This window comes from Aythya marila (genome assembly GCF_965140915.1).
Source record: "Aythya marila genome assembly, chromosome: 26".
Lineage (NCBI taxonomy): Eukaryota > Metazoa > Chordata > Aves > Anseriformes > Anatidae > Aythya > Aythya marila.
The window spans coordinates 5,283,167-5,310,870 of record NC_139067.1 but is presented as its reverse complement, the minus strand read 5'-3'; the positions used below and the strand labels follow the sequence as shown (position 1 = coordinate 5,310,870).

Below are 27,704 nucleotides of genomic sequence, written 5' to 3'. Positions count from 1 at the left end.
GCAGAACACAGTCCCATTGCACAAAGTCTCCCTTTGTGGTCACCTTTCAGTGCCCCTCAGTAGGTCAGTGGCCTAAACCAGGCAGGTCCTTTGTCATTCTCTGCCATTTCCTAGAACAAATTTTCCTGTTTGTTTTTCTGTGTGCATCCCCGCCATGGAGATGCATGGGCAGCGTCACACAGCTCCTGCCTGTGACAGTGACCTGCCCATGCTGGCGCAGGTGTCCCCATTGCAGCAAGCTAAGGAAGAGAAGCGGAAACATCCTGCCCCTCGCTGGTGTGCAGGGGCTTTTGCCCGAATACAGACAGGAGGAGACTTGGCCTTTGCTTTACACCTCTTCAAAATGATTTCTTGCTGAAACAATTTGGCTGAAACAGCCACAATCTGAAGCCAAGTGCTGGACCACCCAGGCCTCCGGCCTAATCCACTGTGGCACATTTTTACATTCCCACAACATAAAATTAAATAAATAAGAAGCAGACCAGAATGTAAGAACAAAAAAAAAAAAAAAAAAAAAAAAAAAAAAAAAAAAAGCAGGAACTGATGTAAAGCCAGAGATGTAAACCAGCCAGAGAAGCAGAAGCAGCTGGTTCTTCAGGTTAAAAACAGATCCTGATTAGAGCCTTATTAGAGATGTAGGTAGGGATTGCATTAGCTCATGGGATCTTTTAATACTTGCCATGCAGGCAAAGTGCACAAGAATGTAATAATCCAGATTTAAATGACAAACTGTAGCATTGCAAAAGCCAACTTCTCTGTGCAGCAGCATCATAACAGCTCTGGAAGCTGGGCTAAACCAGTTTAAACAAATCACCGTGGGGGATCACCGAGGTGGACGCAAAAATTCCCTGTGGCTTCAGGGGCCAGGGATAAGTGGCATTGTTGGGGCAGAGCCTGTGTGGGAGAAGGGCAGGGAAAGGCCTTGGCACAGAGCTGCAAAACCCTGCAGCAATGAGGAAGGCCAGTACAACTCCGTTGCAAATGATCCTGAGCTAAAATAAGCACAGGGTTGCTTGTGAGTTCATTTGGATGATTTCAGTCAAAAGCAGATTGTGTTGGGGGTCAGGATGCTCCTTTTTCCTGCACTATGCACCCTGTGCATGTTCCTGTGGTATGGGAGGGCACTGAAGTGATGCCAGCTCTCTCTGAGTGTGCAGCTCCACTGAGCTCACACAGACCTTGGAGAGAGCGAGAGAGCAAGAGAGCCCCAGCAGGGGAGTCCTGGCAGAAGGGAGATGGAGACAACAAATTCCTACCTGGGCTACTGCAGGACAAAAACCCTGCACCAGAAAGCAATAAATAGAATGCATCTTTCACACAATAGGCTAAATTAGCCTAGTAAAGCGAAGCTGGAAAACACTCAGACACTTTCCCACAAACTGTGGCACCAGAAGTGCAGAAGTGTGCTCGAGGGCTGCTCGTGTCCCCTGCTCTGCAACAGTTTATCTGCAGCTGGCCTAAATTTAGCCAACAATAGGCTAAAGGAGCTTCTGCTAAAAAATGAGCTTTATCTGCACTTCATTTATTTTCATTGTGTGCCCTTGATCTGGAGGCACAACTGTCGGTCAAGATGGTCTGGGTCAGTTCAAACATGACAGATTTTTGGGGTGCTCGCTTGATTTTTTTTTTGTTGTCCTTTTTTTATCATGATTTTGTTTTGTTTATTTTTTGGAATTATTTTTCAACACAGGCTGCATCATGCTGATTGAATTGAGAGAAGGAATGATTAGGCAGCAATGGCTGAAATCCCAAGAACGGGACCTGAAATAAAGCCCAAGCTCTGTGCTCAGTCCTTGTGGAGCAGCTGCTTCTACTGCTCTGGCCTGGGATAAGGATTTGCCAGCAGGACCCCTCGAATTACAATTTTTCCTACTTGATCCTTCAGCTGGTGCCTGAATGGTGAGAAAAGTTTCCTAGCATGCAGGCAAGCACAAAAAAATTTATAACTGAAATGGTCCATGTTCCAAGGGTTTTCCATGGTCTCTGCTGTGTAGCTGGACATTGCACAGATGTGCATGCTGGGGAGGTCGCACACAGGCTGGGTATGTCCCCGTCCATCCCCCCATTGGGCAATACCAGTGTGAAGGACACTGCCCTGCCCCAGCAGGACAGCTTGCCTTAGGCATAATCCCCATCCCTCCTTTTCAACTGGCATAACTGGAAGCAGCTGTTTTTTTTTTCTTTTCAAGTCTCAGCATGAGACTGCCCAGGAAGTGCTGCTTCTCAGTCTGCTGTTGAGTCCTTTTCCCTGCCCATACCAATCTGCAAAGTCTGGTTTCCTACCTTCCCCTTGTGGCATTACTGCAGGTCTATTTGGTGCTTAGAGGGGTGTGACTGAGCAACCTGTGTTTTGTTTAAAAACAGAAAAGCTTTACTCTTTCACTCCCTCTTCATTTGGAGGTGAATGAAAGCTCACCAACATAGCCCCTTCAAAATCTGGTAGTTGCATAAGCCAGCCTTAACTATTGCTTTCTGCAACACCAGTGAGAATTTCTCCCCTTCTTGCTGAGATCTGCCTTAGCAAAGCTTAAAGGACTTTTGCAAAAGGTTATCAGTCCTGAATGGAATCTGTGTGAGCACTGTGTGTGCAAAAGGCTGGTGATTGTCTCAGCTAAACAGTCTGGGTGAATCCCAGTGGGTTTTGGGGTAGTAGCTGCCACGTAGTGCTGATCCCTGATGCCACCTCTAACCTGTGACCAGGGACCACGTGGGGCTGGCTGGCCTGGTCCTTATTAGTATCAGGAATACACAACCCATGAGTTACACAGTGGTGCAAGCTTTATGCCTCTGCAGTTCAGACCCTGCTCCTGCTAGCAGGGTCCCCTGCGCAATCCAGGCAGCCTGTCTCTGAGGGCCACCACAAGCCATAGTCCCCACTGGACTGAAGGTGTTTCATGACATCCCAGCCCCATAATTTTAACCCCCAGACACCCACCCCTCCTCTGCCTCTCATACTGCTTTTGTAGCTTCTTAATCTGACATATGGAAGGCGATGGTTTTTCCCCACTACCAGGAGCTTGCCATTGATATTTCAGCAGGTTTTTCTTGTCTGCATGGACTGGTGTGTTAAAGATATGGAGAGAGATGCAGGGCTGTCTCGCCAGGCTCTCGTGACCTGCAAAACCATCACAAGGACTAAATGTCCAAACTTTACATGTCATGCATATGTCCTCACAATGCTAGCCAGGAGTTTATGTCAAAGAAAATTTGACTTTAGCTGTCAAAGCTGTAATTGGGCAGGGACAGAAAGGAGGCTGGGGAGGTCCTGAATTTTGCTTTGTTTCTTTGGCTGCAGAAGCCAAGAAGGGAAGGACCCCTCCAAAAAAAGACAAACACCAGCACCTCCAAAGCAGAATGCTTCACTTCTGACATTTGCTTAAAAAAAAAAAAAAAAAAAGAGAGAGAGAGAGAGAGAGGCGTGTAATCCTTTATTGTTTGAAACCTAAAAACAGCAAGAACTGCAGTGCAAAATGCAACCATCAAACAGAATAACCCATGACTGTTTGTCACATATTGAGTGGGTTTTCTATGCCTTGCTCCTTGCTCAGTGCAAAACACTCCAATCTGGGGCTGCCAGCCTGGGTTGTGCAGAGCAGACAGGACCTGACTGATGCTCGTCACTTCCAACTGATGCCCCGGGGTGTGTGCAGAACAGGTAGCCCAGGGATGTGGTTTTGGCTGCCTGCAGCTCACCCATTGCTCCTTTTCCTTGGGCAGCTGTGTGCAAAGCGAGCGGTGAAACAGCGTCGGCACTCAGTCTCTGGTGGCAGTGATGCGGTCCACCTGCAAAAAGGAGAGCAGCCGTGAAAAGCAGAGCCCTGGCAGCAAGGAGGTGCAGCCGTGCTGCTGCTGCTGCTCAGATGGAGCATGCGGTCATGCTCCATCCTGTCAGCCCTGGGATCTGCAGCGTGGGGTTTGGAAAGCCCCGGAGATGAGGCTTTTCTGCTCTCTGCAGTGTCGATCCTGCACTTAGACAAAGCAGGGCTTTGTGCACTGGAACAGGCAGGGCTTTTGTGGCACTGGAACAGGCTGCCCAGGGAAGTGGTGGAGTCACCATCCCTGGAGGTCTTTAAAAGACGTTTAGATGTAGAGCTTAGGGAAATGGTTTAGTGGGGACTGTTAGCGTTAGGTCAGAGGTTGGACTCGATGACCTTGAGGTCTCTTCCAACCTAGAAAATTCTGTGATTCTGTGTGCGAGGGCTAACAACCCCTGCTCAATGGGATTAGTCACTGTAACTGTGATACTAAAGGAAAAAGCATGATGAGACGGTTAATCCTGGCTCTGGAGGGACACACGATGCCGTGTAGCTCAGCTCTTTCTTGCCTCTCTATCAGTGTCCCCAGAGGCTGATGCTACCTCCTCAGTGCCTCTGGGACTGTGCTGGGAGCTCGCGAGTGGCTGTGCAGTGCTGTGGGGGAGTTCTGTGTTGGGGAAGCGGGGTTTGTCTTTTTGGGATATGAAGGTTCCTCTTGCAACATGCTGGGCAGGCTTCAAATGGAGCTGCAAATGCAGCACTGAAATTATTCATCTTTGCCACACTGCACCAGCACTCTGGCAAAGCTCTGACTCTGGAGGCACGAACCAGAGCCCCCCAGCTCATCTGGGGCAAGGCAGACACCGCAATTAGCAGCATCTGCAGCAGGCTCTGTGCCAGGATGGGCATGGCTTTGAAACAGCCTGTGGGTCACTCAGCACCATTCGCTTTGGGGTTTTTCTACCTGTTTGCATTCTGGGAAGCAGCATTCACCCAGGTTGGGTGGCCTTAGGAGCCCCTGCGGTTCCTCCACCATGCCCTGCTGTGGGGATGTCACAGAAACCTGGCAAGATGAGGGTTACAGTGCTGCTTACAGCATCTTATTTAACTGGGGGGGGGGGGGGGGGAGGGGGGGGGAGGACGGGGTGCAAGTGAGAGACTCCAAGCACAACTCAGCCCCTGCATCTGGCATTTTAGAGCTGCTCAAATGCTGAATAAACACATTAATGTTCAGAGCAACTGCTTTTTTTTCAAGGGAGATGGGAAAGGAGATGTTTGCAGACTGGGGTTGCTAACAGAAGTGTTTCTGGACCTGATGGCATGTGAGGAAGGGACACAGTGTCAGTGTCTTTTGGCTCTGCGTGGAGGAAGTACGTTTTGCAGAGCAATGTGAGACTCAGCTGACGTCTCTGAGTACAGCCGCTCACTCTGCCATGGCCTCTCCCTGGCTAGAAGGGAAACCTGGCCTTTGCTCTACCCTGACCTGTGGCAGGCATTTAATGACAAGTCATTTTGCATTCTTCTTCCTCTGTTTTTCCAGTCATAGGATAATGGCAGGTATTTCCCTTTGGAACAGGACTTTATATAGGGCTTCCCACTGTGGCTGAAACAAGCAGAAAACGTCAAAGACCACAGCATTCCCAGCCTGGTGAGCCCTTCTCCCAACCTAACATTTCCCTGCTTGCTTCTACCAATGAGAAAAGTGTTTCTTAGCTGATGTTTCTGCAGTATTAAAGCACAGTTTTTTTTTTTTTTGTTTGTTTTTTTTCTTTTTTTTTTTTTCCCTGTGCTTATAGCAACTACCTACATCTACTGAAGAGAAGTTTGTCTGGAGCTGTGACCAGCATACCCCAATTATCCACAACCCTCTGGCTGCTGACCTGCCACAAGCCAGCTGGTTGCATTAAATTGAAGACAGATACGATTAAATTACTTGCTTTCTTGCTTTTCCATGTAGTGTATGCCCTGATACCACTTGGACATGTGGTAAACCATACAGGACTTGTCCTGGAGAAATGTGACAGTGACTGCTGCCTCAGGAGCAGCATTCAACTCTTGCTTTGTCACACGGCTCATCCCTCCTGAGGGCAGGGACTGTGACAAGCCCTTGTTCCTGGCTGGCAGCACCTAGAGGGCTGAGGGCAGATGGCTTTGGTCCGCACTGATCCCTACATGGACCCAGTGACCTACAGCCCTGCAGCCAAAATTCCCTCCAAACCTGGCTGTTCTGCTCAGAAGCAGTTGGCTCATGCCTGCCTCAAGACCCTCCTGCCCCCTGCCTTACTTGGATGTGGTCTGGCAGGGACAGTCCTGGCTGCAATTCCTGTAGCCTACATGTTAAGCTCTTTTGTGAGTCCTTCCCCAAGGCCGTCTGCCAGTTATGCTAAGGGAGGTGAAGTGGCTGTTCTGTAGGCTCAGGATCCCCCATGGAGGGGAGTGGGTGAGGACCACTGCTCTCCTTGAGCTGAGGACTCCATGAGCAATGCAATGCACATTCACTGGGTCATCCTGGTGTGGTTCAGCAGAATTTTTTCCTGTGTGCGTTTCCAGCTTTGTGCAACTCTGAAATTCTTACACCCCCCCTACTGCTACATTCCACCTGGCAGTGGCTGGCTGCACAGACTGGCTGCTACACTTCTGGGTAGGTCACTGCCTGAACATGAGGATCCTGTCTTGGCTTGGGGAGTATGTGTCTTCAGTTTTCCCATGGTAGACCAGTTGGGGCTGCTTGGATTCATGATAACTTTGATTTTCAGCTGTATTTCTAGCTGGGCTTGGAAAAGCTCATCTTCTTGATGATGGGAAACACTGGGGAAAAAAAATACAAGAGGGACTGCGAGTCCCTGCCACAGCTTAGAGCAGAACTGTTCAGCCAAAGACCACAGGGGCCGTTCTGTCTGTTCACCCGGTGCCCTTGTACTGGTCTTGTGGTGGGACTGCAAGTGCCAGAGAGGGGAGGTTTTGTGGCTGAAGCTGGGATTTCCCAGCACAACTGTGCCAGGAGCCAGGGCTGACAGCCCTGAAGGATGGCTTTGGCTACAGGATCAACTTCCAGGCACATCCTCAGCGTGCCAACGTGATAAGAGTCATCCTGTGAGGGCACAATGTCTTGCCCAGTATTGGGTGCTAGAAAGCACCCACCTGTGAGCTTCAGGAAGGCTTGTTCCAGCAGCAACTGGCATCAGCAGGGAGGACCGGCAGCATCTCCACCCTAGCATTGACTCCATGGTGCACATGGTGATATAGTTTTATGCACAGACAGAAATGAGAGGAGCAGGGAGATGCTGGTCCTGTCCCTTGCAGGTTTGCTGACTGCTCCCCTTTGGTGGTGTCCCTTTGGTGCTGGCCAGGTGTGAGGTTTGCTTGTGCAGGATTGTCTCCTGCTTAAGGGCTTTGGGTGCCCCCACTCCCTGGCTCCCCACGCACAAGCTCCTGGACCCCGTTGGTGCCTGGCTGTGAGCTGTGTGGTGCCGCCAGTGTCTCCAGCGCATCCAGGCTCCCCATGGCTTTCGGGATCTTGTGTTACAGTAATCTCGCTGCTTGCTGTCCAGACGCAGGCAAGCAGCTTGTTTGTTTAAAGTTGTTTCCATAGGAATGCGTAAGGATCATGGGAACATATTTTATTTGACCTTAACAATAAAGAATGAGACTGAGGAGGGGGGAGGAGTCCTGTCACGTCTGGTTTGTGGGTTTCTGAGGCTGGGTAACCGCTTTAGCACTGTATGGCCCATCTTAGCAGGCCAGCTTGTTTTTTTTTTCTTCTTCTTCTCTTTTCCCTTTTCAAATGCCCACAATGTATTCCAACCAGCTGATAAAAGCAAGGAAATAGGACAGAAATAGCCTCTTCAAGGCACATAAGGCAGCTTCTGGGTCAGGCCTGCCATAGTCCTGAAACCCTTAGCAGGAGGTGAAAAAAAATAATCAAAAAAGCCAGATTGTCCAAATGCAGGCACAGGCTGCACCACCGATGTGCGCGACTGATTACAATTGCCCCCACAATCTGTCTCTGCCCGTGTTTGTAGCACTGAAGCAGTCGGTACCTGAGGGTTTGTGTTCTCCTTGCTGTGGGCAATGCCAGAGCTGCTCCTGTCTGCCACCTGCAGCGTGGGGCTCTTGCTCCTTGGACCTTCCAAGCTGCAGGAGCTGGAAACATGGCGAGCCAGAAGGAGACGTAACGGCAGCAGTGAGATGCTGGAAGAGCTGCCCAGCACTGAGCGGCGTTGGCAGGGAGGAAGGCAGCTACTGAACTGTGGGCCTGGCCAGGAGGCTGCACTGAGATAACTCTCTGTCCCCGTTTAAATGTTTGCCAGGAAGACTCATCAGCTCTCTAAAGCTAAGGCGCTTAACTGCTCCTCTTAGCACTCCGAGTACCATGGGGCCGCTGTGGTGCTGCAGGGTGATGCTGTGGGGCTGGTGAAAGCATCAGGAGCTCAGATCCCACCAGCCCACTAGGCTGTATGGTGCCTGGTGTACAACCAGGGGTCGCTCACCCACATTGCGAGGCAAGGAGCATGGATGGCTGCTTTTTAGGGAAAAGAATACAAAACTAACTTGTTTCTAAAGGGGCGTAAGGATTGCTTGCTTTTCTCAAATCAAAAAGGAAATGCAGTGTAGGAACACCTGGCTGTCCTGCACAGCAAATCTTGCTGACATGTAAGAAAAGCTCCACGGATAGTTAAGTGTCTTTGTGACACACCAGCCTGGTAACTGGGAGCTTGTTTTACACCATCACCTTTTTGTTCCACCTATGTAGAGCAAAAATGCTGCAGTGTGCTGGTCTCCTTTCTACGCCTATTCCTGGGGTAAGAATTCCCCATAGGCTGGCTGCTAGCTTCCCACTCAACAGCTCACAGTCAGACCTGAGAGGTGGCTTGTTTTGGGGGGTGGAGGGAGGGAAGTGACATTTCTCTGATTCCAGCCACAACACAGATGCCTTCTGTGTGAGCAGTCATCGTACGGGGCTCCTGGCACACTCCAAGGGGGGGATGAAGAGCCATTGCCACACAGCAAGGAAAGAAGGTGTTGAAGGAACACCATGCCCCTGGGCTTGGCATGCATTTGGCACAGTGCTCCTCCTAGCAAGACCCCCGTGCAAGGGCCAGCACCACTTCACAACAGAAAAGGAGTCCTTTACGTAAATTAATTCAAGAAGCTTGCATGGATATGCAGTCAGCAGTTTGAGGCTCAGAAAAGAAACTTCAGAAGGCCCATGCACAGCTCGTTTGAAGGGTAGCCATCAAAGCAGGTTGCTCTAGAAGGGCCAAGGCACACTTTGCAGCAGGCAAGCTAGTGTAATATTTTCAAACCAAGCGCTTATACCCGTCTGTAAACCTCAGCATCTGAGACCCTGGCTACATCCCTTTGCTTTTGTCTTCTTACTGTCATTTCTATTGGCCTGAACTAAATGCAGTGTACAGTGTGTGTGCTTAGTCACCACACATGGGGTAATGAGCAATAGAGAACCCGGGCAGCACCCTATGTTTACCCATTCCCTTGCTCTTCAAACGGGGCAGTTCCTGGGCCGCACTGAAGGAACAGGGTCCCCTGTCTGGAAATGCAGCCGGGGCTGTGGAGCAGCTGGTGAGGATCTCAGGTCTGGGAGCCACAGTGGACAGCCCAGAGAGGAGGGAGCCTGAGCACAGCACAGCCCTGGAGGCACCTGAGGATGATGCTGCACACAGCCACCTTGTCTTGCTGGCTCCTTGCACTGTTCCCTCTCCTTTTAGCATCCAGAGCAGATGGGTCCTACAGCTGCACCAAAATGAAATCTTTTGAAAGCCCAAAGCTTTGATCTGTTTTACTTGTTTTTGTTTGTGACATTAATGCAGGCCTGTGCTGCTGTTTCCTCCTGCAGTGCTGAGCAAGCAGAAGTGGACAATCTTGCTCCCAGCATCTGGCTATGGTTTTGTGTGTGGGCACTGACTTTAATTGCGATACTAAGAACGTGTGTGCATAGCTCCAAGGCACTAGCCTTCAAAAGCAGTCTTGTGACTTTACTATTACTTGTACAGGAAAGGTATTTGTAAGAAGAGCAAGTCCAGGCTGCTCACTTTATTTGGGGAAATAAATGTCCATGTTTGATATTCTTCCCCTGCAGAGGTGAATGTCCCTAAGGAAATTAATTCCTGAATGGCTCCAAGTGGAGGAGGGGTGGAATTCCAGATAGGCTTTTGTCATTGTGGGTTTTGCTTAAAGTTGTCCACGCATTTTTAAGATATGAAAAATCTCTAAGTCACCAGCTGTTGACTTACAAGAACTTAACTGTGCCACCTCAGCACCCAAGTCACCCTGCACTGCTGGGGCAGCAAAGCAGCGCTGTGGTACTCCCAGCCTGCCTGACATTACCCAAACTGGGGGCAGTTACAAAAAAGCTGAAAAAAAGAACCGTGAGTTTCAAAATTGCATGAGGAATGTGTGAAGATCACTGAGCACAGGTCATGTCTGAGCTATACTAACTGCTCTTTTATCTAGTGATAGAAATGTGGTTGTTAAATGAAAATGAATGTACAGAAGGTAATACCACCTGTTCTGTCTTAGGGATGTTTCATGGGTTTTCCTCTTCACTGTTTTTGGTTAGTAGCAAAATCAAGGATAAAAAAGTGAGTTGAAATATATCTCAGACATGTTATTTAAAAAAAAAAAAAAAAAGGAAAAAGAAAAAGCTTGGCCAGTTAGAAGAGAGTTAAGCTTTGGGTCTTTTTCTGCTTTTTATATATATCCTTTAACTTTCACAGGGGTTACCTATTCTTTAACAGATATAACTGAAGACCAGTAATTCAGTTTGTTTAATGTAGGGCACTTGATTTTATTCAAAGGGTGAGATACAAAAAAAGTAAGCAAAAAGACAGAACCCAAATTATAAAACACTACAGACAAAAGTAAGACATCTTCTGCATACAGCACACAACAGGAAACAAGATACAGACTGGTCCCCACAAACCAAGCCAGCTGGATATGTACAAGCACAGTACATATAGACCTAGAAGGGAAGAAATGGTAGTATTTGCCATTTCAAACGTCTATTTACATAAACTGAATTGAAGGCAAATAGTCTTTCCTTTTATTCAAGCCAAATACTTCTTTGCTGTTTCTTCTTCCTGTGTCTGATGTGGAAGAAGGACTCCAGGCTTTGAGGCAAGTTTGGTACATTCAGGTAGCGTCTAAAATTAGCCACAGCTAAACACTGATGTGCTGCTGCATGGGCCCAATTTCAATTTCCCTCTCCATCATATATGCTGCTGTCAGCCACCTACTTGTGGTATCATGGACTGCTAGTAACTACTAGAGAGGAAAAGAAAAACAACAATTTTGCACTAATATTTTGGTCTTCCTTGTGCCTTTAGACATCTCAATCTGCAGCTTAACCAAACCTAGTCTGTCTGTGCTAGTGTTAAGGTTCCAAATGGAGCAATATTACATGTCATATCCAAGAAATTCCTCCCACTTGTCTCCAAAATGGTCTATGTGAAGCTTTCACTAATGCAGCTTTTGAATACAAAGGGGTTGAGACGTTCTGAACAAGGAGGTCAAGGCAGCTCTCTGGCTGGAAGAGCATCCCCATTATCAGTGGTACGCAATTACCTTCCAGTCAGTAAGAGCATGCTAAAAAGGAGACAGCACTTCCCCGGTCAGCGCTGTACCTTACAAAGGCATGGCTACCCGAATACTGGTTTGGACTCTTTATAAGCGGGTGTGTGCAGATGGTACTTATTCATCTCTCACATTCAGGAAAGAACTGTCTCTAGACTTTCTTCAGTACAGCTAGGAGGAAGAAACCTTTCTGGCAGAAGCATACTCCACAAACAGCTTTCCCATTATTTGTGGAATAACCTTACTAACAGTGTGGAATTTGGCTGAGATCTGTTATGCAGAAACAGCGTGCCGAGCCTCAAGTTCTCTGGTCTTTGGTAATTAGAAAAAACCCTAAGACTTAGGCTTGTACTTCCCTTTAAGCCTCTGCAGACATAGATGAGGAAAACAGTTACTTCAATCATAATAAACTATGACAAATGTATGCAGTAATAGGCAGCTGCTATTTCAAATGACAAAGGCCTTTATCAGTATTTACCTGTGGCTCAATTTTAGTGACAGGGCTACTGAATTTTTGAACACCTTAGTTAGGAAAGAGGGAGTTTTACTGGCTCAGTAAGCAAAACATTCATTCTGGAGAGCAGAAGACTGACTGGCTGTTAATAAATATCACAAGACATTCTGAAAGTTTTCTAGGGAAAAGAGAAACATCATCTCTTCATCAAAATGCAACACATCTACACAAAATGAGGTAAGGAAAGCTAAGAAGAGTCCTTTATACATTCTCACTTCACACAGGCATAGCAATTAACAACAATGAGATGCTTTACGGATTCCCTACCATGCTCATCAGAGAAATTCTTCATAGCAAGTATGCTCTACAGCATTCTTTGATATTAAGCGTTACAACATCCAACAGCCTAGTTGCAATTAGTGACTAAACCTCTGTTTTGGCAGGCGGAGTTTTGTACACTTCAGGCAGTTTACTGGCAACTTGCAGAATATAGGGGGTGAACACTACCTTTACTTCTGACAAATGAAGTATTCATCATGAGTTTTAATGCCTTAAATTACTAAGAATAAGGATTTTTCTATCACAGCATTAAAACCAAGTAACTCAGCAATATCTGTACAGTTACACCCAACTGGAGAGTGTCAGACTTAAATTTCTAACTTAGAATCCTGTTCTTTGGTCCTCTTTGTACACAAGTTACTTTCATAAATATTTAACAGCCTGAATGATCAAACTTTTACTGAACAGCAATCTGTATTTTAACATGATGTCTACCATCCTGTTTGCTAGGAGACTTGGTAAGCTAGCAGACAATTATTTGTACAAGGCTAGACAAAAGCAATGCTCGTTGCTTTTCTTCTGAATGGAATAGAAGAAACGGATCTTAATTCTCTTGCAGGTTCTTTCCCATTAGACCCCATGCTAACAAGAACATAGGATGTGGTACTGCAAATCCTTATACTGGGGAGTAGGGGGAAGCCGTTCCTTGCTTCCTACTCTCCATGTTAAAGGTTCACGATCTCTCTTCTCTTAAGAGCTGAGTGGGAGATGGAGGAAAATGAATCGTCTCCAAACTGTTAGTATTAAACATACGTTGTTTGTTCCTTAAGGAGAAGTATCCTCTCAAATGAAGCAGGGAAGAAGTCTACAAGTCATGTTTAGGCAGAGGCACATAAACTGCCACAAGTCAGTGCCTCACAGGCAAATATTGTACAAATAAAACTATGCATTTACTTCTTTGCTCTTAAACAGACACTGGCAGCACAATGCATTCATAAATTAATAGTCTGAATACCATGTGTTAATAAACATACATATATTGGCTTTAAGAAACTGTTTCCAGGCACGCAGCATTTTAATCTAATTAACATAATAAAACAGCCTTGAGCTGATACTGAATTGAAGTTAAATAGGCTACTGCAGTTCTATATAAAGTAGAATTGCTACACAGTCTTTGGAAACACCTCAGTCTGAGCAGTTGTCTTCTACTGTACAGGTCAGGCTGGATTACTACTGCTTGGCAGTCATCTTGCAACCTGCACGAGGAGAGCTACGTTTACATTTGTTAAAGCAGTCTGGGGGCAGCACGTGATCTGGAATATTCACCATGACTTGTCAAGCATTGCTTTATGCCTTGTAGTTTGCTTTTAGTTTTTTTCTTTTTATTGCAGGAAATTCACCTTTTTGCATTAGGAAACACCTAGCTAACTGCCATTTAATGACTTTTTCAAAGCTGGTATTAAATCTTCAAGGCATATTTTCAGTGTAATTTCTGATTCTCTGCAAACTTGTTATACAGTTATCAATGTATTTTTTTCACATGTATCAAGCCTTTATCCCCTCCAGTTTTTAATCAGCTGAATTTGACATAATCACATATGCCACTACAATTGTATGAACTACTCATAAATAAACCAGAACCTATGTATTTATCAGGGGACTTTGTCTAATGTAGTAAGCCTCAGAAAGGGATATTCAGTGTTGTCTCTGTCTGAGAGACACAAGGCAAAAACTTTCTTCTACACGTTCAGACTAGTAAGTGACCTGCAGCAACATAAAGCCCATTCCCTACAATCTGTTTGTAGTGCCACAGTGCTCAGTTCAAGGGGAAAAGTCTTTATCCCTCAATGCAGGAAGAGTGCTATTCGTTTAAAAAACAAACTCACAAAGAAAATCACCAAAAACCAACATCAACAAAGCATCACCACAAACTGAACACTGTTATATTCCTCTGTTTTTCCTCGCTTTGGTATGCATCCCTTCTGAGTCAGACACTGCACACTGCTTCCACTTCCACTTAAAGGCGCGAGTTCCACTGTCTTCATGGGCACAACTACAGATACCTGCTGGTGTTACATGATTTGTTATGGCCCACCGAGTCTACGAGATTGTCAGTTGCTAGGTATTTGGCATAGATAAAATCTTTCTGAAACAACATTACTTTCTTAGCACGTTTACCACATGCCTAAAATTTCAGAGGCTGTGACAGGTCAGTTGAATTCCCTTTTACAAATGAGGCAGAAATTGACCCAAATGCTTGTTTAGAGTTTCTCGCTGTTAAAATATGTGCACAAGCATGACCAGTAACAGCTCTTGTTCCAGTTGCATAATCTGGTATCCTGCTTCACTGCCTGAGAGCATGACAGGTAATTCACTGAATGGTTTCTCATCAATGACTGGAATGAGTCACACTGGATAAGAAACAATGACAGTATCTGAAAGTAAAGTGAAGGGCCCCTTACCTAGAAGACTCAGTAATCTTTAAAGAAAACCATTTAATATCTTGCATGGAAATCTATTGTTCAAAAAACCCAAAGCTACTGACATAGCATGTGGAATCAATTTGACAATCACTAATGTAATGGAAATATGGTGATCGTGTACACAAACAATGATTTACCAAAATAAGATTTACCTAGGGGACTTTAAAATCAAGTTATTTTAGTACCAAAAAAAGTCTTTCATTTAATTCCCCTTTGCCCCTATGATTCAGATGATCTTTCACTCTACAGTTACGGACTTGGCCAGATTTCTTGGAAAATCAACCTGCAGAGAGGGAGGAGAAAGAAGATGCTTGTGAGTATTTAGACACTTTCTTTGTGTATAACTTTGTAGTGTGTGGAATGTTTGCTCTGTGTTTAAATTGAAAATGACTGAACACATTTTCCTGTTAACTTAGGATAATAAATGCCAAAAAACTCCATTGACTTCAGTTGTTACAACTCTGTCAAAAACTAAGGAGTTAGTCCCTTCAATGTAATTTGCTACAGTTCTCAAATTATAAAAGGTCACTGCAGTACGTGGTAGAGGCCAGTGTCTGTATTAAGATCAAATAACTGACACAGACTCTATTTTTCTTTTTTAAACATCCTTCTGTTGATTTTGATTTTAAACTTCATTTTAGCTTCCTACCAGCTCTCCAGCAACAGTACGCTTGTACCAGAAAACAGACACGTCCAACTCAAACTGAATGAGGCTCAGCCAAGTGTAGTAGACTGCCTTCACGTTTTGTTCACAAAAAGCTTCTGCAATTATCAGGTCTAACATTTAACCTGGCAGTTCAAGTAGCTCAAGCAATCACACAGACAACCCCCACAGACTTCAAACTTCACCCAACACATCTTTTTCAGACCTGTAAATAGCAAACACAAGTGCAGGAGGCTAGGAAGGGAAAACTGTACTTACATCATATCCTCTGAGAACTGCAAGGTGGAAAGCCAGAAGCTGAAGGGGGATGACACTCAGGATCCCCTGCAGACAGTCCACTGAATGTGGAACTTTGATTGTTCTCTTATTGTTCTTAATTGTCTCAATGTCTTCCTTATCACAAATGATGACAGGTCGCCCCTGCAAAAAAGGGAAACGTTGAAGAAAAACATGTCAGGAAGGTTCTTTTTTAACTTCTGTTCGTATCACTGGTAGCAAGAAATTTTTACTTAATTTAAAGGAAAGCAGCTGAGCATCACATGGGCATTCCAGTAGCATATTTTAAAGGGCAAACAAACCACACTAGGCTCCTGCATCTGTTGCCTTATGCCGATGCACTTTTCTTATTGAAAACAAAAATAAAAAAACATCACTGCATTCTGCAATTGCAAGCCTGAACACTCTGAAGTGTTACCTTTTCTGAGATCTGACAGAACTGAGGAAATCCCAGACGCTGAAAAAACAACCTCCCCCTTCAACAATAAATAAGGGTTGCTAGCAATTGTTTTCTAAGCTAGTGAAATAGTGTTGAAACTGAAAACTTTCCTCCTTCAGTACCTGTAATACTACGCATCTAACAGTGCTTTGAACCTAACCCATGCTGACACGAAGTTTTTAGCTTCCAGCTTCCATTGCCGTGCAAGACCACTTGCAAAGACCTTTTTCTGAAGGTTAAAGACAGCAGTCTCCCTCCTTTTTTTTTTTTTTTTTTTTTTTTGAAAAAAGATAGGGGCTTCTTGGGCTGTGAAAAGCCCCAGAGGACTATCTACTGAATTCATAGTTTAGGCAGTGACGCTAAAGCAAATAGTTTGGTACCTGCAAAACTGCTTCTATATTAAAAACTACATTTCTGATGCACCGTGAAGTTTTACAGGTACTTACTTGTCGTGCAATGACCTGCTGGAGAGCATTCTGGCACTTAGCATATGTATGGTCTCTCATGATGATCATGATAACAGGCATGAGTTTGTCCACCAACGCAAGAGGGCCATGCTTCAGCTCACCTGCCAATATCCCCTCAGAGTGCATGTAAGTAATTTCTTTAATTTTCTAGATGGGGAAAAAGAATATTCATAAAGCTTTAGGCAAACTTTGTTTATTTTTATTATTATATAATCAGCTCTGTGGTTTCTTCCACTTTCTACTTAATTGAAGTTTGTAAAAGTGTGTTCTAGTTCTCATCAGATCCATTACGTGGACAAGCCAGCCTGAAAACCTAAATCAAAGTAGCGTACCTGGACTGAGCTGCTTATAGGCCATCACACTTACACCAAACCCACCACAGGCCTTATGATTTGCCATCAGTCAACACATATATAATCATAGTCTTGAACTGGGCAGGCCAATACAAAGACGACATTTACATGTCCATAGGCGACAGCACTAATACCAACAACAATCTCCTCAAAGGTAGAAACTACAACTCACAGGTTCTAGAAAGTACATGCTCGGTTTTGGATGCTGAGCATTCCTGGAAATGCCACCCCAACATTCCAAAGAACTAAGTCTCCTAAGGTGCCCAGTCTGTCACAGTAATTCAATATGGACCTAAACCACTCCCAGTGTGAATGCTGAAACTACACCCTTTCAGCCCATGGTGACGAGTAGCTGTTATGTGAGTTGGGTATCTTTATATGGAAATAACAGCAGTGGTATGGTGAGTTCTAGCTATTTCACCCAGTATGTCAGCCAACAGGCCACAGCTGTTAGCTGCATCTGAATCAACTAGTAGTCGGGTATCTAATGTGAGTCCATAGCTAAGTGCATTTGAACGAGTTTTAAATAAAGAAATCTCTTACCAAAGCTCCCTCAAGACATGTGGCATAATGGTAGCCACGTCCCATGATGAGAACAGACTTCTGATGGTACAGCTCTGTGGCTAGCTTCTGGATCTCGTCATCCATACTCAGCACTTCTTTAATCAAGTCTAGAAGAGAAGAATTAAAGTTGTGCACATTTATATCCCTCTGCTTCTCAAACTGCTCATACTTCATATACAAAGATAGCAATGACTTGCCGAGAGATTGTACCCAGTACTTTAAAAATCCCATGTAGTGGTCTGAAAGCATCAGAGGGAATACAGTTGCAAAGAGTTATAACTAATAGTCACATTGCACAAATCTCATCCCCTCAGTCTTTCAAAAGCAAAGTTTGTGCATTGTCACGTTCATCTATGCTACTGAATTTCATTTGGCAAGCCACAATAAATGCAACAGTTCCCTACCTGGCAGTCCTTTTAGACCACGCATGATTTCCTTGCGTCTTTCTTGCACAGAAATTCTGTCGTCACACATCATTAGAGCAAACATCACCAAAGAGACAAACTGGCTGGTATAGGCCTAATAAGGGAATAGGGGAAGAGGGAGAAAAAAAAAAGTCATTAAGACAGTAAGCAAATGGTTGTCACCTGCTACAACATTCTTCAACTAGCTGCTGACTTCAGTCTTAGCATGTTTTTAAATAGTACCTTTCCTTCCAATTAAGCAGGGAAGACCAACATGAAGTTCACATGGCGTTTGCTCAAATGGAGGCTTGCAATGGCACAATCTTCTCAAGCTCCCAGAGATTAAAATACAAAAAGCAAAGTGGAATATTTCTGGGTTCCTGGCAATTATTAAATCTTATTTTCTGACTGTAACTGTGTCCTTCTTTCTCTATTTGAGTGAGCAAATGATGAAAACACTGAAGACTAGAACACCCAACAACTGAAGATGTACAGTGGAACATCACTACTACATCTGGTCACTGTGACAGGACAACTGACTCTAGCTTTTTTTGGACCACATGAAAATGCACATGGAATGCAAAGACTATTGAAAAGGTAGAGTGATTTCAAACCTTCTTTCCCCCAGCTTGTTAAGAACAGATTTTGAACTCTTCAACTTGCATAGACTATATATTTCTCTACAAGACTATAGTGACTGGTATCACTGACTCCAGGAACAGTTATCTGCACAGCAAAGTGAAACTAGCGCTCAAGGAAATTCTATCTGCATAAACATTTAAGGCACAGTATCCAACATCTATTATCAAGTCTAGCCTCTGAAGTCCTTAAAAGACAAATGTTATGAAATGGTCTGTGGTGCAGCAAGCCTTGGACTGAAGTTGCTTAGAATTCAGATTAAGGTTTGTAGTAGTTCTGTCCCTTTCTAAACAATAATAAAACAAACATCCACAGTGATCAGTATCAGTGAAGACTTAAATAGCTCAGAAGGAATCTAGAAAAGCTTCAGTTATGCTTACTAGCGGAGTTTGATACACAATGTGATCTACTTTGTTTTGGTTAGTACATAGTTGAAGGTTATGTTAGCAAATAGCACTGAACAGATATGTTAACAATACTTGGATCGTTTGTAATATGTTCTCAAAATGAATCTGAATGTACATTCTCCCCTTACGGGGAGAATCTCTTCAAGTTTGTATTTCATATATGCACAGCTTTGGTAACTCCCCACATCACCAGAGAGAAAATGCCAAATTCAATTATCTCCTAACTGTAATGTTAGCTATATGAAAACAATCAGGGACAAACAACTCCTTCAACTGTTTCTTACAGGATACTCATGAATTTTCCATGATCAAATTCCCCAGTGAACTATTAAACTCAAATGTGGTTTTTGGCTAAATTTATGTAACACATTGACATCATCTCGCCTCTAAATATAACTAAATCAAAGCAGATTTCACCATGCAGAAGCACTTCATCAAAATGAAATGCAGCAAAGCAAGTTATTTTATACTGTATCACACGCAGCCAGATGCATCAAACATAGAATAACTCTTAGATGGACATAAATACTGTTTTTCTTTAAAAGACCATTTCCCCATTTTCTGTTTAGTTAGTTTTAATATCACACTTTCTTTAGTAAAAGCAGTGTGATTAAGGGTAGTTGTGTATTGCCTACATTTCCAAAACCCTGTCTTACAATTTCTTTTTCCATATTTAGACTTTCATTTAAACTGAGTCTGCACCTCAGGACAAATAATGACAGAGGAGAGAATTTTTGCCTCTTCAGAAATATAATCAGCAATTGCAACTGTTAAAAAGGGAACGAAGAACATTCAGAGGACCCATATGATAGCCAGCCCCCTCACAGGTGATTCAGTAAGATCTATTAACTTGTTATTTACCTTGGTACTCGCAACCCCAATCTCTGGTCCTGCATTGATATGGACTCCACAATCCGTCTCACGTGATATAGAGCTGCCAACTGTATTAGTTATTCCTACGGTTAAGGCTCCTCTCTCTTTGCAATACCGAAGACCCATCAAAGTATCTGCTGTCTCACCTGAAAATACAGATATTTACAATGCTGCATTATTGGTTACTGCTGACACTGAAGATGTAAAACAGCAGTGCTTTTCTAAATATAATCTCATAAATTTGCGTTTGTCTGCAAGTCAAAAGAGTTAGCAATTATGTCAGACCACGCACACTGCATTTTATCCCTAAAAAGAACAGTTAAATCTAGAAAACACCGAACCTGAAGACAGTACTTATGTTGCCATGGTTAAAAGAACAACTTAAGTCCAAGTGTATCTCATTTAGCAAAAACAACTTCTTCCCCTTCCCAGTTACTAAATATTCACCTTGGGGTGTTGTGGGGGGTAGAACCCATGTATTAAGGATATCCATACATAACCTAGCTGAAATGTACAGCAGATGAAAAAGCATTAATTTACACCTAGCCATTAGAGTCTTCCCATGTTACCGTTATCAAAACCATACAACTGCTTGGCTGATAGTGCTCACCAACAACCTGCTATCTTGCAAAATCTCTTCTCAAAGAAGTCATGCCAAAAACTGATCACTCCTGTCCAGAATTGTTTGCACAACACCAACAGAGGCTAGCTTAGATCAGACTTCAGTTAACATGTTGTTTCAAAAATTCAAGATATAACAAATTAGAAATAGTTGGTTTAAAAATGAAGTCAACAGATGGAGAAAAAAGAAACCTCACACTGATTATCCCCAGAACTGCTGCTTGTGAGCTGAGCTCCAGACATGGGCCTAGAAATAGAAGCTACTGTACATTCTACACAGCGTTACCAGTTTACCTTTATTCTAAAGCATAACACCTTTTTTGATGTACTCCTGCACACATAAGGTGACAACAGAAAACAAGAACAAAACAAGAATACCACCAAGGTTAGGTACAATTCTACTTCAGTACATGAATACATATAAACACTGTCTGCACACTACATTACTTACTACAAGTCATATAGGGTGGAAATCTAGGGCTACAAAAACAGATTTATGGGTGGGGAGAACTCAGGTTATTTGAGCTCAATGTTTACTTCAGTTTTGTACTGCCTGATGACTAAGCTTAGGTTCCAGGAAAATCCTTGTTTGCTTGCCACATCCAACACTTCAGGGAAAAAGATGCATCCCCTAGTGTGCCCTCAGTTGTGTTCACTGCTAGATCTGAGACAGTACAACTTATAAGGGCAAGAAGTAACACGTGTCCTAAAACCCAGAGAAAACTGCATCATTTACACGAGCCCCCTACAAAGAGGGGCTCTAAATTACCTGACACTGAGGAGGAAAAACATACTGTCTTGTTAGGAAGAGTATTTTAACATACAGAGAAAAACTATTTTTAATAACAAATCTGAAGATCATGTGTGACAATCTAGAACAGTAAATGCAACTAAAATGAAAAAGACCTATTGCAATTGTCCTTGAAAATATTTTGGACAGGACATATCACTTTTTTTTTCTTTTCTAAGTGTTTGTGTGTTTTCTCTCTTACTCCATTCCAAGGTTGTCCTATTTTTTCAGATACTCTTCTGTAGTAGCTTCATGTCTTTTATGGATCTGATGCACCATGTTGCTTAGTATCTGGTACTACTTTAACAAAAGAACTGAAACTATTCAAAAGAAGCTATTGACTTGTCTTTACCCAGACCTCAAAGGATTATTTTTTAAATATGTTGACTGATGAAATATTTCATCGCAGATAAAGGAAACAAAACCACTGTTACCATATGTAAGACTCACCTAAACAAAGTCAAACACCCACCCACATGCAGATAGACGGGAGGTGAACCACCTTGTTTTTAACTGATTTCTAGCATGTCTGTGCCAATTTGTTCATTTGCATGTATCGTGTGCAATCCTACAGGCAGGCACAAGAATTGGCCCTGCTGCCTTTTCCCTCCTAAGCTAACATTTACAGGAAAGATGTGAGTGAGTGGGTTGTAAAGTGAGATCATACCTGACTGGCTGATGAAAAAGCAAACATCATCTCTGAAGACAGGCGTGTTTCTATCCAAGAAATCACTGGCTAGTTCAACCATAACGGGTAATTCAGTCAGTTCTTCCAGAACCTGACGGGTCTGGTAAAAGGAGATGTCAAAGTTACATATTAGATTGTATTTAAAGAAAGCTGTTTGGAATGTAAAGTCTTCTAGCCCCCCCACAGGAAAATATTATCAAAATACATGTAAAAAAAATAGCACTGGATTATATTTTAATTACTCAGTATACTCATGCTCAACTCACATTCAACTAACCCTGTGAAAAGCTGTCCTGATTTTGGCCCAACAAAAAGCCTGTGAGGCCAGCTCCTTTCAATTGTTCTTAAAAAATCTCACATAATACAGGGTGTCATTCTATCAGACTATGACTTGTATTGCTGAAGAATTCAGAAGCTACCACCAGTATCCAGGCCAAGCCAGAAACTTGTTTTGGCTAGTCAATTGATTACTATTACCATTATCTTATACAGCTACCCAAGATGAACAAAAAAATATTTTTTGGTTCTTGTAAATCAGTTAACATAGCTGCGCTCCGCAGATTTTCTGAGGATATCCGAATAAAGGATTCCTCTGTGAAGCTGTGGAGTACTTTAAATTGCAACATTATGGGCTGCCAATCTACAATATAAAAAAGCTTCATCTAAAGCCATCATGATTTATCCAGTGATTACGTAACATGTCAGAGAAACAAAAATCACATGTTGCCGATACACACAGCCAGCACTTCTGTAAGGTATAAAGCAAAACCTCTTCAGAGTACTGGGCAAGCACAGAGAGGTCTCTAAGCATGTGCCCTAGCTGTCTGCACAAAGAACAAAGAAGAAAATCACGTCTGGCTCACGGCAACTCCTACCTTGCTGCAGCATTTGCATTCTGGTGTTGCATTATCCCTTCCCTTGCCAGTCATCTTTTACAACAAAACAAGTTGTTTTTTTTTTTTTTAAAAAAGCATTCCATAGCAATAAAATCAAAGGCAATATTTTCATAAGTACTCAATCACTCAAGTTTTTAGTTCCTATTATTGTCACTAGCAATTTGAAAATCTGTTGTATACAGATTCAAAAGGATCTTCACTAATCAGAATGATTTTTTCTCACTCAACATTACTATTCCACCTTTATCATGCTTGCCAGACACAGTATCGTGCCTGCTGTTCAACTCCAGCTACAGTTTGCAAACAGATCAAGACTGACCACTTACTGCAACTCCAGCATGGTAACTTGTCCCGCAAGCAATAAGGATTAAACGACGACACCTCTGAATCTCCTTAATATGATCCTTCAACCCACCGAGGTTCACTGTAAACAAGATTCAGAGAGAAAAATTAGGGTGGCTAGGTAGCAGAACTTCTCAAGATTACCGGTGTTAATATGCATTGTTATGATCTCAGTCAACCACTTTGCAAAAAACAAACAAACAAACTCATCACAAAGAATAACTTTGCCACCAGATTATGTGATTAGGGAAGCACTCCCTGTAATAAGACATGCACGTTGTCTTACACTGGCACATTTTAATCTCCCATGTCATCACCTACTTCCTCCTCTGTGAATCTACTGGGTACTGCTCTGTAAAAAACAAACAAGGATGCATCTCAATTACCAGTGTAGTCGTCAAAGTTGACCCTTCCTCTCATTGTATTAACAACAGATTCTGGCTGTTCAAAAATTTCCTTTTGCATGAATGAGCTGAAGTTACCTATAAAATAATAAAAAGAATAGTTTACCACACAGTAATATACATTTTCCCTATGTTTATGGGGAAAAGTTTGGATCAGAGACAATGACAGGCCAGTTACCAGTCAGAGATTAGCTTTTATTCCTGTATGTGTATCTAAAAGAAAGGTTCATTTAAGCGGACATTTCATTTTCTACTCATTTTGAGCTGATCTGATGCCTTAGAACTAGATTCAAGATACCAGAATGTGTCAACTATTGGTCAGATCCAGAATGGCAAGCCTCCTAAGGTCCAATCTCAGAAAAAAAAAAACAGATGCCTCCAAGCAGAAGGTGAAATCCTCAGCTCCACAATTCCCATTACAGTGTTAGCTCAAGGGAAAGTCTTATTAGATGTAAGGACAATTTCTTTTGCCATGTGGGTGGCTAAGCACTGGAACAGGTACTCAGAAAGGCTGTGGCATTTCCATTCTTCAACATACTCCAAACTTGTCTAAACAAACTCCTGAACACGGTGACCTATGGACACTGCTTTTAGTTCAGAGACTGGACCAGATGATCTCCAGAGGTCCTTTTCAACTTTAATTATTATGTGACTCTAGAGATGACTGTGCATCTACATTGGTGACATTCAGAATATTTTACCCTTCATAATTTGCTGAAGTTCCATCTGCAGGGTTTGGACAGCACGCCCAGGGTGATCGCCCGCTGTACGTTTGATCCGGTGGATGGAAAGACGGCCATCAACCACAGCTGCTACATCATCATCTTCAAGGAAAATCACTCTGTTGGTATGCTCAATGACAGCACTATAAAAGCATACATCATTTGCCGTAAGACATTACTTGTCATGTAAAGACAAAGGCTACAGCCCTACTTACAATCCAACATACATATTTCAAAAGTTACTCATTTCAATGAAATTTCTTTTAAAATGAAAGGAACACCGTAAAGAACATTTCCACACTACCAATACAACTGGATTTCTTCCACCTATCTAATTATGAATTTCAGTGCCTGCTTTAAGAAGAAACTATGAATTCCTCAGTCAAAGCAGCAGGTGTAGTCGCGTGATCTAACCATTAGGAGCTAGAGAACAGAAGTCAGGAAGAAGGTTTAATACACAGAATATTCAACTACAGGTAAAGGGATTCTTTCTCTTTTCCAGCAATAAGCAATCATCCCTCCCTGCATGTCGTGTTCCCCATGTGTAGAACTGTGGACACCTGTTAAAATACTTGAACATCTACTTAGACATGCTCCAAGAATCAGGTACTATTGAATACTTTCCCTGCCTTCAGGTTACTTGAGAAGTGTCAATACTGGAATTACCTGTGAGGCTTAATATCTTTGACAGGATTTTAGTCCGTGCTTTCTTACTTCAACAAGGCAAGCTGTACTGAAATGCATCAGCTCACTATTTAGTAGCTTTTGTTCTGACCTTGGCCAAGTCATGGAAAAGCTCTCTGAAATCAGAAGACATTGGGGTATCCCAAATCTCTCCAAAACGCTGATAAAATGAGCTCTAGAATTTGAACCGTGCAGCATTGTTACATTTCTGGAAAGAGTACTTATTTCCCTAAACAGAAAACTACCTGTTCTAGAAGGACTAACTTTTGTCAAGTTAGTCCTTCCTACCTCCACTAAAATGAGACACCCTTGATGCTAAAGGAATTGCACATGTGCAGACATTCCTGGAGAAGCAATGCAATCCTCTTAGTAAGTTGCACCTGTTCTGTTACTTCAGGTCTGTACTCTCACAGCTTTCTTATCACTCACCTCCGGAATCCTATTAGCAGGTAAGATCTGTCCCATGCTAACTAGGCTTGAAGAAGGATTAATAACATTAAAAAGTGTTAACAAACAACTCAAAGTGAGTTTACTTCTTTAACATTAACCTCTACTCCTCTGTCTCTTTTAGAGCTGCAAATGGTAACTAATTGTTTGTAAACAATGCTAACAGCCACATAATTTATATATTATTTACTATTATTTAGAAAGAAACTGCCTCCCTGTTTCTTGTTAATGGCTTCACCTTTACAGACCAAATTTTTATATACACTAAAAGATGCTGAAGAACATTACCTAGCATCAGAAGCAAAGTAGTACTCCACAGCTTTCTCCTCAACAGGAAAGAGGCAGGTGGTGCTGTCAACACGAGACAGGTTACAACTTCCCTTCTTGTCTTTACCTAAAAGACAAGAGAATTAGGTACTGCACATACCAACAAATCTGGAATGCAACTGCAGTGTCAGGTTCAACAAAAGGTCCCAAGGCATGGTACCAACATGAAGCACTATTTTCATCACTGTGAGCGGTCACAGTAAATTTAACAGCATCAAAAAGGAGTGGGCAGCATACGAGCAGTCATATTATCGTGCCTTTTCTCAGTTTTCTTGCATGTTTTTATCTGCGTTTGAATTAAACTTGCAAGTGTAATGTGTGCAGAGTTTTAGGTTTAGAGGAAATTATCAGTAACAGTTCAAAACAAAGTTTATGCATGACTCCACTAGGAAAAGAGCATTCATGCTACTTTATGAGCAGTCATATTTACCAATGTTTTCGTAGTTTCATCTCCCCAGTTATCATTTTAAAATCTCTCCTGTGCTCCTGTTTCACTAACTTTCATGAAGCTTTAAGAAGTCAAGCAGGATTTCTCTTTCTTTGCCAGTGACATCACTGGATAAAATTCTTTCAGAGCTGCCACCTGTACAACCACACTATTCCACTAAGTGCCAGCAGAAGTAACCTAAACCTGTTTCTGTCTGGCTGAGCTAATGTGTTCAGACACAGATCACAAAATTCATGATTAAGTACCTGACATCGCTACTGAGATAATCAATTACAAGCTTCTCATTAGGATCCAAAACTTGTACAGCTGGTAACCTGCTGAGAGTCTTACACTACTATTAGGGAAGTATCTAAGTGGACTGAAGGACACACGACTTGAGAATCAACTTCTGAAAATCCTGCACCAAGTCTTTATAAAAGTCTTTATAAAAGTTTGGTACTTCACCAAGAATCCTTCACTCTTGCACCTCCTGACACACTGCAATGCTCTAACTCCACTTCTGCTGCAGAGAGTATTTCTCAGCACTGAAGCACATCAGGAATGCAGATGAGGACCAAAGCACCTACTGCTCAGCACTGACCTCAAACAAAACCAGTTGCCACTCTCTGAGTGTGGGAGGGGATTAAGCAGCTTACCTAGCAAAATGCAATAATTGATAAGGAACAACAGCAATTCAATAATTTAATTTACTCTGTTGTTTGTTTATTTCCTAAGTCCTAATGGAAGTTCTTCACACTGGATACAGCTCTGATTCGGTGATGTAAGCAGAACTCATGATGTTGAGAGTTGTAGTGTTGTAATTGAAAACGTAAAGAAAAAAAAAATACTGCTTTCATGTTGGTATTTAATAAGAAGGTACCATTTAACCAAAAATTTAAGGCCCTCCACTATAGTTATCAAGTCAGCCAATGAAGAAAACAATTAGAAAGGACAGAGCAAAAGTGTTAGTTGCCATTCTCCAACAGAAGCACCCATACTTGATCAAAACATGCAAATTTTGTTTCTCAAAATACATTTCTGCACATTGACTTTACTATGTTGCATTGCTTTCCTGTATGGTAGATTCTACACGGAGCTGTAAGTACAAGGTGTTCTTATTGTGTTCACACACATGTTCTGTGTGTTTCTTATGAAGGAGCAATTGAAAAGTTAGTGTTATCAACCAATTACGACTTATGTTATCTGCAGGTTTGTCCATAGATAATCCATTTATCTATGAGCAACTTGGATTGCTGCTGCACAGCACCTACTCCCATTTACTAGAAATTAGAAGCAACACAGAAGTAATCTTTTTCCTTCTATATCAAAGAATAGAGATGTCATGATGAATTAACACAGGTACAGTAAAAACTGGGGGAAGACATGTTTTCTGTGTATTTTAATATCATACTTTATGACAATTTTAGGTATATTGCAGTTCTGCAAAGGTACTACTGCAGATTAATGCAACTGCTGCTTAGTAGATTTTTCTATGCTTACTTCAGCAGCACTGAAGTTTAGATTTCCTTAAGAGTATTTTCAGAAGATGACATTATATAATTGTTCTCAAAGCCCCTGGGAACTATCCTGACCAGAATTTTACTCTAAATGCTTCAAACTGACTTAGAGAAAAATGCTTGGTAAAAAGAAACAAAACATCACTTCATGTTTTTATTCAGGTAAACTAGCTCCTCAAACAGAACACAGCT

The 27,704-nt window shown here is 42.7% G+C and overlaps 1 protein-coding gene across 4 annotated transcripts in view; it reads right to left on the bottom strand.

Moving 5' to 3' along the window:
- Positions 1-3,429: 3,429 nt before the first annotated feature.
- GFPT1 (glutamine--fructose-6-phosphate transaminase 1) overlaps positions 3,430-27,704 on the bottom strand; it is a 43,517-nt gene continuing 19,242 nt past the window's right edge. For 3 of the 4 annotated variants that reach the window (XM_082779469.1, XM_082779466.1, XM_082779468.1), the window contains 11 exons: positions 25,530-25,635; positions 24,090-24,253; positions 23,371-23,466; positions 22,969-23,066; positions 21,726-21,846; positions 19,636-19,793; positions 17,729-17,843; positions 17,304-17,431; positions 16,387-16,554; positions 15,484-15,645; positions 10,513-14,844 (listed from right to left, as the gene is read on the bottom strand). In XM_082779469.1, coding sequence (XP_082635595.1) covers positions 14,800-14,844; positions 15,484-15,645; positions 16,387-16,554; positions 17,304-17,431; positions 17,729-17,843; positions 19,636-19,793; positions 21,726-21,846; positions 22,969-23,066; positions 23,371-23,466; positions 24,090-24,253; positions 25,530-25,635 — 1,361 coding nt within the window. In that variant the 3' untranslated portion in view covers positions 10,513-14,799. Of the gene's footprint in view, positions 3,784-10,512; positions 14,845-15,483; positions 15,646-16,386; positions 16,555-17,303; positions 17,432-17,728; positions 17,844-19,635; positions 19,794-21,725; positions 21,847-22,968; positions 23,067-23,370; positions 23,467-24,089; positions 24,254-25,529; positions 25,636-27,704 lie in introns of those variants that run through there. The other variant, XM_082779467.1, reaches the window with a different exon arrangement.